Source organism: Pieris napi, chromosome 14 (genome assembly GCF_905475465.1).
Source record: "Pieris napi chromosome 14, ilPieNapi1.2, whole genome shotgun sequence".
NCBI classification, from domain to species: Eukaryota; Metazoa; Arthropoda; class Insecta; order Lepidoptera; family Pieridae; genus Pieris; species Pieris napi.
The window spans coordinates 7,333,164-7,352,635 of record NC_062247.1 but is presented as its reverse complement, the minus strand read 5'-3'; the positions used below and the strand labels follow the sequence as shown (position 1 = coordinate 7,352,635).

General features: G+C 31.9%; 1 protein-coding gene across 1 annotated transcript in view; it reads left to right on the top strand.

Moving 5' to 3' along the window:
* Positions 1-19,472, top strand: part of LOC125056140 (nose resistant to fluoxetine protein 6-like) — a 63,516-nt gene that overhangs the window by 13,703 nt on the left and 30,341 nt on the right. Inside the window, exon 2 of the mRNA XM_047659104.1 lies at positions 3,897-4,199. Coding sequence (XP_047515060.1) covers positions 3,959-4,199 — 241 coding nt within the window. The 5' untranslated portion in view covers positions 3,897-3,958. The remainder of the gene's footprint in view (positions 1-3,896; positions 4,200-19,472) is intronic.

Below are 19,472 nucleotides of genomic sequence, written 5' to 3'. Positions count from 1 at the left end.
AAGTACACATTACTCCATTTAAGCATTCGCATACGTTTAAAATAAATTAAAACTTTAATTGACGAAAGTAGTTTCAAATTTTCATCTGTTTTAGACTAATGGTAGCTGTACACACTCGCCGAGACACCCCGAGACAGGCCGAGGGCGAGAGTGTACAGTAGAGCTCTCGTCTCGCCTCGCTTCCTCGCAGTCGGTCTCGCCTCTCTCGGTCGCCTGTCGGTTTTTTGCGCACGAGTCAAAGGGTTTCGCGAGTAAAACGAGAGCGACCTGTACACACTCGTTCAATCACTTGCTCGATGACTGTGGTTGTGACAGGACGTATCGCACAATGTGGTCTAACGAACGCGAATGTTGGCTGGTATTGCTTCTCTCATAAGAGTATTCTTCTTAGTTATCAACGGAGCAACTTTTTGCAGTAAAAATTGAAAGTCGACTAAAGACATTCTTGTAAAATTATCAAATTGGCCAGAGGGTTCTGCCACTAGCTCTGCCAATTGATTTTCCATGGTGCTGCTGAAATAAAGTACAAAATAAATGAATGACATACAAAAGGTAAAACATATATACAAGTAGCAATTTACAATTTTGGATAATATTAAAACTTTATGAACCTAAATACTTATTTCTGTTGCGGTGCATAGTAACCATCCACCATCTTCTTCTTCGCCATGGCTTCGTAATTTTTTTTTAATGGTAAACGTGAAGAAAATTATAATAACTTATTGCACAAAGACAAACAGCAGCAGTGGTTTCCACGTCCATTATTAACGGTGTTTTAAATACAAATAACGTAACGAGTGTGTACAGGCTGCGCTCTTCTCTCGGTCCTCTCGGTCGAGACTCTCGGCGAGAGGCTCTCGCCGAGTGTGTACAGCCACCATAAAGATATGTCTTAAAAATTTAACTGTCGTTGTAAGTTGTACCTCAAATGATATTAAATAAAGTAAATGGAAATGAAATGAAAGTAAATAAAAGAAGCAATTTATAGGCGCAGATATTTCAGATGTAGTAAATATTTAATTTTAAAACAAACCCCTTTACTTTTTACATTGACTTAGCACACTGCTGCGTGTCGTCCAGTATGATTGAAATTATCAAGAAATTATTAAAGAACACTGACATAACTACCTCGTTAACTAATATAAGATTTTAACATTGCAATTTTGTTGGCAAATTTTCTAGATATAATTCAGGTAGTTAACTTGTCAATAAGTAGGTAAACGGCATACTTGATTTCTCTTTGAAATCGGGTCAATCACCTTTAGGTATTCACGTTATGTCAGTATTATGTTAATAAGTAAACTGGCATTACGTAAAGCGCAATAAAAATATAACACTATTTTTAACTGTACCGCGTGTAATTGAACTTGAGTGATAGTTGATACTACTGATATTTGAGTGTTATCTTGGTTGATTGTTATCATTATCACGTAAAAAACAAGAGACCGCAGTATATTTAACAAAATTATATATTATACTTAAATCAATAAAGTTCAAGAGATAGGAATAAATGACTTTATGTTAGTTATTTGACGTGAATCTGCCGAAATTCAGAGCTTTATTAGAATTTTTTTTTTACAAAAAACCCTAAATCAGGTTTGTATTGATTAATTATCTATAACATGCCAAAACAAAGGATCGTTTTTTTCACTTTTTTATTATTTCACTTCACTACAATCACTATTACAAAGGCCTTATAAAGTCCTTTATTGTTACATTACTAAGCATAAATTCTCCTACATAATAGGTAAAATACAATACAGCACAACAAAACATTGAATGCCCTAAAAATTATGAATAGAAGGCATTGAATAACATACATAATCTATATAATCCTACGTAAAAATTAGGAAAATATAATACGTTTACAAAAGTATTGCTAACATAGAAAAATGCACAGACTATATTAGCGTAGAATATTTCACAGTCATAGTTATTTTTGTGATGCTCTGTAAATTCTTAAACTTAGAATGCTCGAAACTTAACTTCAGGGGGCCTCATAGCCTAGGGGTCTTATTAAGTGGCAGTTAGGTGAGGGGTACCGGGTTCGATTCCCGGTTCGAGGGCAAGTTTTAATTTAATTTAAATTTGTTCTCGGCCTTTGGGAGGGTTGTGCGGTATCGGGCGAGTGCTTAAACCGTACATGAGGACACGGTCTATCACACGGTTTCTAAAGACAAGCCCGAAATATAAAAAATCATATACTTGACGCTGGCTAATGCACAAATCGTGCCAGAGCCATATAAAAAAAACTTAACTTCAATATCTGTTTGAATTATTGAACATGATTTTACTTCTTTATCATAAATCCCTTCATATGTTGATATGATGAATATGTAGTAAAGCCGGCGGTAACACATATGAACGAAGCGCTTTGTCAGAAAATTCACTTCAAAGCCGTATGTTAGCAAATGTTCAAGGAGAGAATCACTTGGATAATGGACGTAGAAAGGAAGTTAAGAAGAACATGAAAATCGTTTTAGTTGATGCATTAGATTTTCTGACTAGATTCATATTTTATTTTAGTTTATAACAAAGAGAACGTTGGTTAAATAACAAATTGATTATTTCACGACACTATGCATTTACTTACATTTACTTTAGTTTATTTTTCTAATTTTCTATAGCTCTCGTTTTAACTTAACTAATTATTAATGTCTCGTAAGACAACTTCTAAAATTACACTTAATGTTTTATTAATTTACCTTCAGGGTTCTCTTTGGCTTTTCTGCTTTTCTGCTTTTCATTTTATTATTTTCCAAGAACGTGGGAGAACCTATGAAATTATCTCACGCATATTATATAAACTTATGTGTATTAAATATTTATTTTTGTAAATATTTTAATGTTATTTTTGTTTTCGATTTCTGGAAATCATCCCGGTAAATCTTATCAAAACGGATGATTAAAATTAGGACATCAATTACCTAATTATTTAAAATAGGCCCATGAAGATACAACCAGTTTTTTATTAATGGGCTTATATATACAATCTGTTAAGTATATATATATACTAGCGGACCTGACAGACTTTGTCCTGTATGATATTTCAAGCGATTAGTATATTAAACAAAGTATGAAAGTACCGACTGCAGCGCCATCTGCCGGTCTGATTTTTGAATCTAAACCATTCGCAGATCCCCTTGAACACACACAAAAAATTTCATCAAAATCGGTCCAGTCGTTTGAGAGAAGTTCAGTGACATACACACTCACAGAAGAATTATATACATATATAAAGATGTCGGAGAGATATCGTCACTCGATTCCCATGGACATCGTCATAAGCAGGCTCAGGCGTCATGTGACACGAATAATTATCGTACAGTATTTTATTTAGATGGATTCCTTTTAAAATTATAAATAACACTTTAGCTTCAATTATAAGGAGCAGCGGGGTCAAGGCACCGATCTCACTCTTAATCACAATCTACTCAACCACAAATCACATAAACCCAACTCTGTCCAACGTCTCACCACAATGCTCCACTGAATACTCAATCAGAACTTCCCTGCGTTCCCTGAACGCACTGTGCAAAGTCAAGATGGCGCATTTGGTCGGCTCTCATTGGTCGTAACTAAGTATTCGTACTTTTATTCGTTAAGTAATGATTCTCAATTATGAAATAAAAAAATGATAACAAAGCAAATCTAATCAAAACAAATTATGATTTTTAAAGGTAAAAGAAGGAATCTCAAATATTAACCAAAGCAGCATAAAAATCAATGGTCAATTGACTCGATCAGATTTCCTGATAATCGGAGCATTACATATTAAGATACCATCTGTTTAATAGAAAAATAAATGAACAAGACCTGTTCATCAATCTCATGCCCAAATTTACGCCATTTTATGTCATGAATACTTAATTAATTAATACGTTCTCTTGTTACAGACTAGCAGTATGGGTGACAAGTTCTGAGATCCGTCTGTATAGCGATTAAACAGACAAATTGGATGTGCTCAAATATGTGTGAATTCAAGATGCTTGTGACAATTTTAGTGTTAGTGAGTGCAGTGGGTGCTAGTAATGACACTGTGCGAAATGGCTCGCGAATGGCGTGGATGAAAGATTTATTGGACCACCATGACTGGTTGGAATTGCTTAGTCCTAACCGAACAGTGTCGCCTGAGTGCGAAGCCGATTTGAGAACGTATATCAACGCTCTTAATGCTGGAGAGCTTTGGGCTTCGAAAAGTGAGTACATTTGTCTTTCGCGATCCTGTTTTGTTTGTAACGTAGTATACTAATTGGTAACTGTTTAATTGTCTAGAAATAATATTTTAAGAGCAATATAGACAATATTAGAATAGTATATTTCGTATGCTTTTTAAGACAAAAAACTTCTCAAATTAAATCTATCAATATAAAAAAATATTCGTGGTAAATACGCGCTCGGTTGCTATCGTGCTAGCGATACTTGCACCTTGCACGTACGTACTAAATGTTTTAATTTAAATTTCAGTAAAAAATGTGTCGTAAAACATCACTTAAGAAAATCGTAGTGAGTAAATTTAATTTAACAGACCATTTAAGATTATATATTTAAAAGTCTAATGTAGTCGATAAACGGGATGAGGTAATATTGACATATTATATGATCTTTTCAATACATTTATATGTTGATATAACATAAGAAATCCATCAATATTGTTGGGTAAATCAATTAATGTTTGGCACTTCGTAGAAATTCATCGGTAGTAGAGCTAGAACATTGGAATTGATGGCACTTTGAAACCGAAACTGATGTCAAAACCCAGATATATCAAGAGTTACTTGAAATACTGAAATATTAGAATTAACTGCCATTCTGATATATTTAAAACAATTGGTGCGGAATTTAATTCGTAGAACGGCCCAAAAGCTTTTTCATCGTTCAAGGCAAATATTAATTTCATATAATTTTTTTTATTTATAATAAAAAGAAATAAATAAATCTATATCAAGTAATATTAATGACATTTCTCTAATGTCGAAGTGGTACCTGCAGTGGAATAACGTAGCTATTACACTTTGTATAAGTTTTTTTACGTATAACTATATATCACTGGTAGATAAATACAGGATTTATTAACAATAAAAATTAGTACTCAAAATACACAATATATATATCTTGTATATTTTAAATAAAACTCTAACCTATAAAACAGACAATCAGTTCCTCAATAGGGGATTAAAAGCAATCACGCTTACGAAAGCAATCAATTGCAAATGAGATTGATTGCATTTTAAACAGAAATGTAAGTTGTTCCAATTTGTTTTAAACTTAAGTAATTAGTGGAATTGAATTTGTTCACTTGTAAGTTACAATTTTATTTAGTTTATTATCGGTAAATATTAAGTGAGGTAGGAGGAGGCTTTTTAGATTTACCGCTTGCTTAAAAGAGTTTTGACGTTCATAAGTGTACATTGTGTTACCTACATGAATAAATTATTTTTGATTGATTGATTGACTGGAGAGTTTATTGTCAGTTCTTCTCTTCGAGGCCCTTAATTTGAGAACTGGCAGTAAATGTAAAATGAAAAGCATTTAATAAGTATTTCTTTTTTGACGTTCATAAGTGTACATTGTGTTATCTATATGAATAAATGATTTTTAACTTTTGACTTAACGTTAGAAAAAACGTACGTCCAAAATAATTAAAAATTAATCTAATTTGTATAATGAGATACGTATAATGTATATATAGGCAGATACTGCAAACTATATGAAATTCTAAAATTCCTGAAAAATATCTTTCGCCTTGTTCATACATACGGTTAGTGGCTAAGCAGAGATGGCGCATCATTCATAAGACGTTTTAGGCCGGATGATTGAAATAAATTTATCCATATTTTCCAAAATAGTTTCAGTAAGTCAGATAAAATAAACTAATTCAGTTAAACCTTTTATTACTTTCGTATTTAAATTAACATTGAATAAGCAAGAAAACTTTGGAAAAGACGAAATCCAAAAATGTGTTTCTCGTAAATAAAAGTCGATACTTGTTTTCAAAAGTTTTCTTCCTCAGAATCATGAAAGCTGCAAAATAAACATACGTCGAAGCACATTTATCATTCCATAAAAGCCTTTTAAAGAGTTTCTTACGCAGATTTTCCACATTATTCGTGCCACTTTCTTATCATTATTCTTAAAAAGTTACAACAATTGCGATCTAGCAAAAAAGTTTTTGCTCAGATAATACAAACTTTTAATTGATCAATACAGTTAAAGAGTAGATTCGCTTAAATACAGATACAGACTATTTGAACTCATTGTTTTTAAAAAATTAAAAAAAAACTGTAAAAAGTTTAACATACGAGAATAATTAGGACAAATTTAATGTTTATTTGGTCCTAAGTACGATATATATTATAATTAATATTAGGCTTATAATTTTGCCCGTATTTATTATAATACATTTGCGTTATCCGTATTTTACATAATATATTCACATGAAGTTCACTTTGAGAATAAACAACACTTAAGTTACATTGTTCACGGCTTAGTAAAGTACAAAGTACATTCACGCTAATGGCCGCAAAGTTATTTGATGAATGGTGTGTCAAGTGATTTATCTTAGTTATTCAGTGTTTTCATTACGATAGGTTTTTTAATAACAGACTGGTGTAACGCAGATATTTAATCTCTAGGCTTTGTAGTTTGTGCTTTAAATGAATGGCTACATAATGTCGTTGGATGCTTTTTACAAAGTATTAAGTATAAATTGTTAAGTGGTATCACATGCAACTCTCATTCCTGAACTCGTAGGTTCGAACCCCGGCTCGTACGGTCAAGGTAAACGTCGTGAAGAAACCGGCTTGCCTGAGACCGAAAACGTCGACGGTGTGTGACAGGCACATAATTAAACACGCTGGTCACCTACTTGCCTTTTAGAAAAAAAAAAGATCACGAAACAGATACAGAAGTAAAAGATTGTAGCGCCATTGTTTTTTTAACATAATTAAGGAATACCTTAAAGCTCACTTACCAACAATGTACCTACATGTTACTAATTTAAGATTAAGTGGTACACCGTAAAAGTTCTTACTTTCTTCTATTAAAATAAAGAAAATGAGGGTGAAACTGCTAAAAATATTACTTGGTAATATTGAGATCGATTCTTGTAATCCACTTACCGTTTACCACTTTTAATAACGCGAACAATTGCAATATGACCCCGAAGTTACTTCTTGCAAAACACATAAATTCGGACTGTTTCAATCTTAGACATTCAAACTCTAGAATCATAAATAACCAGCTACAAATAGGTCTTGTTCTTAGAATTCTGTATTTGTTTCCGTAATAATTTTTCTCTATAGGGAAATATCATCATCCTTCGGCGCTTGACATACGCCACAAATTTTCTTAGATGCGCTGGTTTTATCATGATGTTTTCCTTCACTATATGTAGTGCACCAGGCTAACTCTAATCATACATGTATTATATCATAAAAAATCTAAGGTAATTCATTTTTATTCATAAACATCTTCTATAGTCTGTGTAATTTGCGTTAAGTAATCGTTGGTACATTTTAACAGTAAGTCGAGCATGTTCATAAAACTAACTGGTTCTTGCTACATTACCTTGTTTCATTATGTTGATTTACATTGAGTAAATGTTTGTGGGTTAGTTCTATTGAAAGCGGCTAGCATGACGCAGTTATAAAAAAAGTTCGCAATTTACATGGTTTTGCATGTCATATAACTATATTCTCTAATCGCTTTCGATCTTCGAATCTCTATGGTGATTACATAAAGCTTAATGAAACCAGTATTTACTTATGAATGAAAATGTTAATTTTGTGCTCTTATTTATAATCTGATATATAATTATCTATTACCAGATATTATGTGTATTTTATAAAATTATTTATGTATACAACATTGTGTTAGGAACAGATTTCACGTGATCTCTTAGTTTATTCAAATATAGTTTATATTGAAACAAATACAAAACGAAAGTAAGTACATGTTTTTAAGACATTTGAACAAAATCTCTCTCAAAATCAAGCTACGATCTATTTTTAGGTTAGGTATTCAAATTATAACTATCTTTGTGCTATTTTCCTATGCAATGAACAATAATAATATAGCTAACCTACATAGTAATAATAATTGAAAATGGACAAATATGAGAACTAAAACAAATTTTAAAAGTTTGGTCCCTGTGGCAGTGTTTAAATGCTGGCTGCATTTCCTCGATATAAAATAATATTCTACAGGTAGAATTACGATTTTGTTCGGGTATAAACAGTTTGCTAACAATAATGATCTGTAATTAAATATAATTAAAAAGAGAATTACATAAAATATAGTTCCTAGTGGAGGCGTCCGAGATTCGTGCTCTCGCATCGTTTCACCGCAAAGAGCTTTGGTCGTCTGTTAGCGTCTGAATTATGCAAACACTAATTCTGCAATATTGCTTTTTATACCATCTACCTTTTTTACATTTATACAGTTTTCATATTTTACAGTATATTTCATAACTTCGTTTATAAAATCTTCGTGAAGGTAACAATTGTAATTTTAAACTAATTGAAAAATGTTTTTGCTTACTATTTTTTTTGCCAACAATGTAAAGGAAAGGGCAAAAGTATCTTCAGTGAATTATGATTAATGCTTATAGTAAATAGTATATGGTTATTAAACTTACCAACTCTTACTCGAATAGTCCATCAAGTTTTCATTTGTTCCTATTATTTACGAGTGCTCGTATATTTGTGTTCTCTAACACGCACAACGCGGAAATTAAATCCTTGAGAATAATATCTATCGAAAAACCATTTGTACTGAGATTTTGGTAGTTCATTAGTATTCGGTGTCTTGTCTTCCCAAAGAAAAAACCGTAAGAACATTCTTTGTTCTAGTTTAATGAATCAATTTATGCAAATATGTACATGAGTTTTGGTCTCTTTTTCCAGCTCCGTTTGCTCACTTGATATTATACCTACGTTTTTGTCAAATAAAAATAACAACCGTACATCACGTAGCTAATTCAGCACACAGCTGTATTTGAAATGAGATGTCTTCTGCTTCTTATTTCCATCGTATTACACTTTGTGATTACGAGCCGTGATTTTATATTCTGTTATAATGTTAATTTCAAATTGCAAATTCACGTAAATTATATACACCATCATAACATTACTGTTAGTATCCTAACGTAACACGGAAATAGTTTATAAAAACTCGCTACACTAACATCCTCAGTCCTCACGTAGTGGGCTTTTTTAGTCATACAATGAGATATAGAAGTTTTGATAATAGTATTCTGTATAATGTGGCATTGTTTTTGCATTGGTTCGTATGTTATTAATATCGTAAAAGTAAAAAAACATTTAATCATATAGGTATTGTGAACACTTATAAACGTCAAAAAAAGAAATGTATATGAAATGCTATACATTTAGTGCCAGTTCTCAAATCAAGGGCATAGAACGGAAGAGAAGAACGAAGAAAAGTACTATTGTATTCAATTGTTATAATGGATTTACGTTTTATTTATCACTATATGACGACATTAAAACAAACCCAAAAATTATACGTTGCGAAATCTCTAACGGGTTCGAGGCTTAATAAAACTTAATAAAATTTATTTCCATCGTGTTTGATTGGCTCCTTGTGCCTCATATCTGGATGTTGGTGAGTTTAACACATTATCCGGTCTCAAACGTTGTATAAATGTTTATAAATTACATTAATTAAAAAATATATTAGAGACGAACCGGTGCGTAAAATTGAGTAACGCGTGCTTTTTTCCCTTGCGGTCGTAAGTCGGCGCGCCTCGCAATCTTACGCAATTCGCCATTTCACAAGTAATCCGTGAAAGTGAGCAATTCATTTCACTCATACACCTGTTGGCCCTATTTTTACACACACATACGAAACCTTGTTTAACAAGAAATTCCATACTATAAGTAAATATTTCATAAAATGTTATGAGAAATTATGTCATAAAAATGTTATCTTGTTTGAGATCCAAATTATACCGCGCATAACTTCCGCTATTTAAGCGTTTGTTATTACTTTCGCAATATGCAGTATCACAATAAACAATATAGAGTAAGCCAAGAAGTTAGCTGGCACTAAAAACTAGGATTTGAAACTCCATTTTACAATTGCTATCTGTGGGTGTTTTCGCATGCGCGGTGATGTGCTAAGTTTTGGCGCCATTTATTGCACCAGAGATCATAAATAATTGTAGACTATAAATAGTCTTTGGTTGTACTGAATGTCGTAGATTTTTTATTATAATTACCTTAAAACGGTTTACAAAACGTAGGGTTAATTACAACCACGGGGAATTTATTAAACGTTATCGGATTTAAAGGTATAGTGAAATGTATTAACTTCTGTAAGCGTTCTTTATCATATATATTATTTATAGTATTTGTATAGTACTTAAGTATGGTAGAAAACTGCACATTTTTATATTAATTATATTAATTTACGGACCAAGTTAAGATTTAAAACAGATAATCGTGTTTTAATGAGTACATTAAAAATATTTAAATAAACTTTAATTACACGTGAGAAATATAGATTAAAATTTTTGCGACATTTCTCGTGATTTATTGTGCGTAAATTACCCAACATTTGTTTACATTACATTACATACAATTGTGATAAAAGTTATCCGCAAAACGGGTCCTTTTATAATATGTAGTTCGCGTAATAATGCACCAATAATGTTTGCGTAGTGGTTACAATTTGTGACACATAACATACAACTATCATCCCTGAGGTCGTAGATGCGATCCCTGGCTGTAAACCAATGGACTTTCTGGCTTAAAATATCGTGAAATACAGATACGCCGTAGACCCACAAAATCGACGGCGTGTGTCAGGCACAAAAGACTGATCACCTACTTGTCTATTAAGATAATAGATCACGGAACGGAAATCTAAGACCTATACTAACTGGCTGTAGTCCCATTGTTTTTTTTTAATTACCCCGATAAGCCAGTATGATCATAGACTGGCTTATTTAATTATTAAATGTATTGAAATTTGAAACATTTACTTTTCATTTGTATATAGATGTATTTTTATCAATTATTGTACGGTATTTGTGACATCCATTGCAACTTATACAGAAATTTCAGGTTATTTTTTAGGCTTATATTTTTCTTTATTTATTTTACAGACTGATACAATCTACATCATAATAAATTAAATTTGAAAACCAATGTGGTTTGTAGTAATATAACAATAGTCATGTCAGAAGCGCGGCAAATGCGTATGAAAATAATTACCTTAATAATTTACTAACTTATCTGAACGATGCTTAAAATGTTATATGAAATATTTTGGAGTAATGAAAACAAAAAATGATTGATTTATTAACATTACGTATATATATTCTATCGTTTTTATTTAATAATACTTCGTATAAGCTAACATACGAAACATAGCCCTCAACAATTTCAGTAATTAAGTTAATTAAAATTTAGTACGAAATATTCCACAGAACATAACTGATACAGTGTCGGTAATTAGTAACATAGGAAAACCTAACTAATGAACCAGGCACGTGTATGTACGGATGTGTTGCAAAGGAAATTGAAAGAGTCTTCACTTTTGTAATCAACGAAGAGTGTTCCAATTGGTCTTTCGAAATGCCTATCGTGCGTTCATTTGTTTTTCAACTTGGAGTTAGGTTAAATGTAACTATTATTCAATTAGTATACTAAAATTAACAAAGACGCTAAAAATATGATAAAAAAAAGGGACTTGAATAGAGGTTGGTTATATATAGGTACTTCATACGAACGTAGTCATTGCTAGCAAGTTGGCTAGCGTAAATTATGTAATAAGTTTATTTCGTATAAAATCCCTTCTAATCTAACGAACATAGGAAAAAGCCTGACCTGAGAGGAACAGACACTTATGCAAAGTGGGACGCTGAACGGCCATGACTGACACATTCGTTGGTTACGGTGTGCGAACGTACGAAAATAATCATTTTATTGTTCATATTGGTAAACAATTAAAATTTTCCGAGTTGATATCTGAATTCTTAATCACAATTACTTACCGGCAATAGTTTTTGCATCGATTCATGCTTAGCAAAGCTTCGATATATATTAGAACCTACTTTTTAATTTTTTCGTAAGTTGCGCTTCAGCTATTAGCCGCAGTTTACAGTTGTATCGAAGATTTAGTTCATACTTTTGTAAACATAAATTAATCAAATATCACAGAACAAATTAAAAAACACATACAACTGTATTTTAATATTTATCTCTAATTCACATAGGCTGCACACACTGTGGTGATAGTACAAAATTCGCACCTGAAGAGTGTGGACCCATGTCAGGTTGACTTTGACAAGGGTTTAAATATGATTAGGACCTGTAAGAAACAAGTGGAAGAATATTACAGAAGTATTAAAACTATACATGATGCGTCATCCTTTTAAATTATTAATAACCTAACTTAGCATATGGTCTCTTACTTATGGCAATGTCCACGTCGTTACGTCGTAAATAATTTACCACCTGATGCCACAGAAGGAAGTGTGAAGAAGAAAACACCAATTGACCTAGTCCCATGCTAAGCTGGTGAAGCTTGTGTTATGGGTACTAGGCAACGGATATACATACATATTATAGATAGATAGACATATAAATACATATTTAAACACCCAAGACCTAAGCACAACACCAAATGCTCATCACATCGATGTTCGTCTCAGCCGGGGATCGAACCCGGGACCCATGGATTCGCAGTCAGGGGTACTAACCACAAGACCAATGAGTCGTCAAATTGACTGTATCCTAAGTAATATTTAAATGCGAATTAAAGTTTACTACGCTTTCATTCCTAAAACGAAACAATTAAGATTAATTTTGGTATAACTGGAACCTAAAAAACTATTGAAGCCGAGTTAGTGGTAAATGCATAAATCGTTTTAAAGAATATATTTCCACATTTATAAGTAGATAAACAGAGTATGCGGCGCTTGGGAGTGTCCACAGATACCCCACGGCAAGGTCATACATTACATTTTTACCTTTTACAAAATATATACATAACACAGGAGAAATACGAAGTAGCGGCATGTTCGATTGTTTGATGATTGTATTTCAAGGATTACGCGAATAAAATTGCGGCGGATTAGACGAAACGGTCTTTGAAAGGGTAATCCTGTGTTGTTGACGTTAGAACGTCTAAAACTTTTATGTTTGAAATAATGGGTTCAACGGTAAAGTTTAATTAAGTTCTATCCCGGTAAGTGTGGAGTTTAGAAAAACGTTAAGGTTGACTAGATTTTCGATAATTCACTATTATTTAAGTTATTTAAATATGGTATTTTATTCACAAAAATATCAAAAGAAACTGACTACTAGATTAAGAAGCGTAATATCAACATTGTATTTATTTATTTTGAGTTTAGATACCTCATATAATCATGCAAGCACGGACACGGGTACAACTCAGTCAATGGAACGAACATTGTGATTATATCACGCGTTTGAGCAATTTTTCTATTAAGAGTAAAATAGTTTCTTTCTCTAATTACAATTTTATCTAAATCTCACGTTTTTAAAGAAATCTCTCGGTTTGCTTTATAAAATATATATACGAAATCTTGAAGATTTTTTCTTACTTGAAAGTTATGAACGTAAAGCCTTGACACATTTTCTTAATTGAATTACATAATAAAATTGCACTGCGTATACGCATCGCTGATAAAAATCTTACATTAGTCTATGATGTAAACGCATTTGTACTAGGTATAATAGAAATATTGTTGTATAATACATTCAAAGAATGAACTATACTTTTTGATTGGAAGTGAAGCACAGTTTAAACTACATTTTGATGCTACAAAATTATTAAAGTAACTTTAATGATACCAAAGAAAATTGCCGTTATTGACAGGCGCCAACTTTTGATACAGACGTTTTCATGAAATTTGCTGTATCCTTTGTATATGTAACCACTATGTATGTAATAATAGACAATATTTTTATACGACTAGAAAACGTATTCATTAGCGAAAATATATTTAACTGTTTTTAAATTTATCTTTATTCCATTATATTGTAACATAAATATTACGAAAATTCCGTGAACTGAGTTATCTCAGTAATAAAAGCTCTCGTTAATGTAGAGAATTAAGAGCTTTTACATCCATTTCAATTCAAAAAGGCTAAATAATATTTGTTAGAACGGAACAACATACCACAAAACTCAGCGATTTCCGAACGAGTAGTTTGAACTGCGATTTTCAACAAATACAAGAAATCGCCTTTTCACCCGACTTGTAAAGTGCACTTCACAACTCTAAGTAAATAACTTTATTTATTGCTTTTACCATTCCTTATATTCGATAAGGAAGATTGACGAAAAACTTTTCAAATGCAGGTTGTAGTTGTCTTTAATTGAACTTTAATGTATTTCTGAAAATCGTAACGCGTTTAATTGTTGCAATTATTGGTTTTTATGTATCCACATGTTTTGAGTGTGAATTCAGTTCCCGCAGGTTTCCATAGTTTTTGGACTACTGTCTCCATTCATTTATAATTTTAAACGAAAAAAAAACTGTAAAATAATATTATCACAATTAAAGCTAAAGATTATTTTCATTCAAATCTATTATAGGTAAATTTTTCACTCCTATCATTTCGTCAAAGCTTCACAAAAGTTTAATATAGAATTAATGAATTATGAATAAAACATCCAGCGTCATCCTTATTAAAACGAAGACCTTTAAATCATTTTTCATTTGTCGGAACGGGGGTAATCATGAAAAGATTAAGTGAGATAATATATCACAGAGCTTAATAAATGCAAATTGTAATACGAGGGTGGGTTTGAGGGCATTTTTTTTAAATACCAGTGACGCTACAACAGTTTAGGATTTGTGTATCATTTGTTTTTCTTCTTTCTCTGGCCGTTTGTGCCTGACACACGCCGCCGCCTTTGCGTCAAAGGCATGCCGGTTTCCTGACGATGAGGAAAACCTTCACTTTATGAGCGGGTTTTAAATGCACTCTTAGACAGAATATTCATTATTGCACTAAGCCAACACTGGTCGATGCAAGAATAAAAAACCGCCAACCTCTGGTATTTGCCTAAGATATCATGTATACACACGCGAGCACAACGCATACGCAACGCAACAGTATACAGATTATAAAAAAAGTAGTATTATTTCATCACCAGTCCTCGAAGTTAATTCGCTGGTTTTTTTGTACTGCGACTCATATCTCAGGAACAATTTTTATTAAATAAGACATCTTACCGATTAAAATACATTTTCTATACCTTTAATATCAGCTAAAGATTAACACGAGCTTAAACTAATTTGAATAGTTCTCGCTATATAACAAGCTGGAATGTGAGCCTTCATCGGGTCTTATTGATTAAGTCTGGAATTCTAATACCTTATAGAATCGGATTTCGTTTATCTCAAAACTTTCTCTTAAATGACAATAACGACTTTGAGAACGAAACGGTGATGATTATTACAATAAAAGGCTTAACTGCAAACTATAGACAAACAATATTAGTATGTATTATTCAAGCGTATTTATTCTAGACCTACCGTCAAAGTATTAACTAACTAGTAGACTCGGCCAAGCGTTGTTGTGGCTAAGATTTTTGTTATAATTTTGTTATATATAATTATTTTGATAAGGATCAATACCTAGGTACGAATAAAGAGCCTTTTCTAGCGGTGGTATTTTAATAAAATAAAAAAAAAGGACGCTTATTGTGACATAACAATAAAAGATAGAGACATGCTGTCGCGACATTTTTTATAGACAGTGATTGTCCTGAAAAATTGTTATACATAATTTTGTTCTATCGTTAATAGTTTTCGCAGCGCACACAATTGAAGGAAGTTTTTTGTTTATTTTTTTACACCTTGGGTTAGATTATTCAAGTTCTATTAAGCATCCTAATTTTTTTGAAAATGAAACATAGCCTATGTCCCTCGGAAATAGTGTAGCTTGCCAATGGTGAAAGAATTTTTGAAATCAGTCCAGTAGTTTCGGAGCCTATTCATTTCAAACAAACAAAAAATCAAACCTTTCCTCTTTATAATATTAGTATAGATGAATTACACTAACAAAAGTAGGTCTTTGAAGGCCCTACTAAGGTCTCAGACCCAGCATTACAATGTGCAAAGATTCGTATTTTTATATCAAGTTGAAAAAAGTAACTGATTCACTACCACCCAAATAAGGGCGAGTATTAATATTTATACTCTATTGTAATGCAGAAAAAAAACTATTTCGCTTTTGTGTATCAATAATGAATGCCTATATGTCTTAAATAAAGTCATAGGAAGATTTGAGTTTACAAAACGCTATATCGAAGTAGTAATTCAGGTTTCTGAACAGACAAATACGTAATCACACTCTTTAAACCGATATATTTGAGTTCTTACGTAGTATAAGTAATAAAACGAGAATTCCTTTTCAGTCCCTTGTGTAACCAGACCACAGAGTTATATACTCAGAATTTTTTATGAGACATTGCCCTTCATTTACATAGACCTCTACTGAGATTCACGAATACTACATTCTTAAGGCATTTATATTTATTGCTGCGGAATTTTACGTTTTTAATGCTAGCAGTGAGGCGCTTTCTACTTGTAAATTGTAAGCCTTTATTTTTATATAATACTAGCTGACCAGGCAAACGTTTTGCCATGTTTATTTCTAGGAAACATTTATTTAGTTCAATAAAAATAACTGTCTACTATAATAAAAAGTTTGGGTTGATCGTAGAGAGGTGAAAGTTAGGGGTTGTACGTACTTTTGTATGCTGTATGTGTATATAATTTCATATACATAATAATCATAAAAAAATAAAAACAAAAAATATAACAAAAAATATTTTTTTATCCACCCCAGAATCACTTAGGGGTTTAAAAGATAGATAGTCCCGATTCTCAGACTTACTGAATATGCACAAAGGTCGAGCCGTTTCGGAGGAGTATGGAAACTGGAATCTGTTTCATGATCATTTTTTTGGCAATCAAATAGGGAAGTAGGCGATAAGCCTTTTGTGCCTGATACACGCTAACTTTTGGGTCTGAGGCGAGCCGGTTTCCTGACGATGTTTTCCATCACTCGCATATATAATTAAAGTCCATTGGTGAACAGCCGGGGATCGAACCTACGACCTCAGGGATGAGAGTCGCTCAAGCCACTGATGTTTGTCATAATATGTAAACGCCTATATATATTTATGTTTGCGTGCAAAACTGTTATAAGCTATATAAAGATTATTCTCGTTGTTAGTCTCGTTGAGTTGAACAAGTGTGAAATAGGAGCGTTTAAATTAACAATGATGTGCTAATATATCATACATCAGCATACTGTCTTAAAACGTATGGTCAAAATTGATATATTAAATATTATATAAGATACTCACATGTCAACACTGTTGACAGTGGATGATGCATCGTTTAAATAAATTGTAATTTAACCACTATTTTGTATGTGTAATTTTTCGGTTTAACGTAATATGTAAATTTAACTAATTATTAATAGCCCTAAGCAAATACCAATTTATTACGCTCATCAAATATAATATAATTTAAATCTAAACTTATTTACGAAACGAAATTAGTAAAAATATTATTAAAATTAAAAGTATTAACGAAAAAAGTATTGTGCTGGTCTTGTTGTAAACCCAATGGGGTTAGTTGCCTCGATAATATTTTACATAGCAACTAATAGCAACTACAACAACTATTGTTTTTAAAAAGAAAGTGCTGTTTTATAATTTCAATTTAATTAAAAATATTATAACTATACACCCTTAACTTCTTTAAAAGTCATACATAATAACCGATTCTCATAATATGCTTCAAATCTCGTTTATATATTTACTTGTTTCAGTTTTTTACTACAGAATAATTTGTAACGTTTTCCCTTGTAATCTACATAATTCCTGAGTAAAATTAATTAGTGCACATACAACTTACTTAGTCTAATAATAAACCTAAGCCCATTAAAATAATTGATTTTCCTATGAGATATTCTAGTATTTATCCGCAAGGTATTATTTAAGTTGGTGAAGGTAAACTTCTGTTTACTTACACTGTACTAGATTTTGTTAATCAAGTATTATTACATAGAAATTACGCTTATGTAATTGAGTATTATTCATGTCGAGGCTATCTACATTTACATATGGCGATTTAGAAGTGTCCTTATATATAAGATTAAATTGCATTTGTGCATCTTATTATATATAATACCTACATCAAGGGCCTTTGGGGAGCCTTCATATATCTTACTATAATTGTGCATATAATATGTTTTGTATATTAAATTACCTCATTTAATATATGCATATCGTCAAGATCGCGCATCGCTCGTTTCTATGCATTTGTATATGTATCTGCTGTGCTACAACTGAAATATAGAAACAACTGAATATGGTTTAAAGATATTTTTAAAAAACATAAGTATAATCTGAAACTTGTGATGTTACTACCTTGAAAATGTTAGAAATTTCATGTATAACCTTCAAAATGGCATATTTTTTAGTGTTTGTGTTTTGTTTAATGCTTCAACGCTGGAGCTTTTAATTAGATATTGAGAAGCAAACTTAATGCGAACTAAATCTCATCTATCCAAATTTGTTAAATACAGATAACAGAGAAAGTTCTCAGTTGCTTTTAAATCTTACCTAAAGTTTTATTATGCATTAGTATTAATTTAGCCTTTTAAATGTGGATTGATATACTGATACTTCTATGTATTGCAAGAGAATTAGTGTAGCAATTTAATGTAAAGCTCTTTTTGTTTATTTTTTGATGTTGAATAAATAAATATTTAAAAGTCAAACTTTTGACTAATGATAAAAATATCCCTTCACATAACGTTGCAAAGAATCCAATTCTAAACACGACTCCACAATAAACTTAAAGCTTTGTTTCAAAATACTACAAGTTGAACAAAAGTTTCAAGAACGTCAGACAAATAGAGGCTGTCAAATGGCGACAGGCGTTTGCTGGTAGATAAAAGGACTATTCAAGCGTGTCTAGATTCCTTTCATTTCGATCAGAATAAAATGGAGTACGCTTTTACACTCAGATAAAGAAGTACTCGTGATTGCCATTACAAGTTCGAAAAACTTTAAAGTTTGCAATATCAACAAAGGCTACCTTTGGGATAATTATTTTAGAACATCGTGAACACTACTCAAATTACTTAAATGACCCTTTCATCAAGCGAAAGCAGGTCTTGGATCGTGATTAATAATAATAATATAGCCCGTTTAATTTCCAAATCATGACAAAAAAAATTATAAATACTATACTTTCCATTGCTTTTTGGCTACGAGTTTGGTTTTTATGTTTGCGTTATAATATAATAATAAGAGCAGTGTTAGCCTAGTGGCTTCAACGTGCGACTCTCATACCTGAGGTCGTAGGTTCGATCCCCGGCTGTGCACCAATGGACTCTCTTTCTATGTGCGCATTTGCTCGAACGTTGAAGGAAAACATCGTG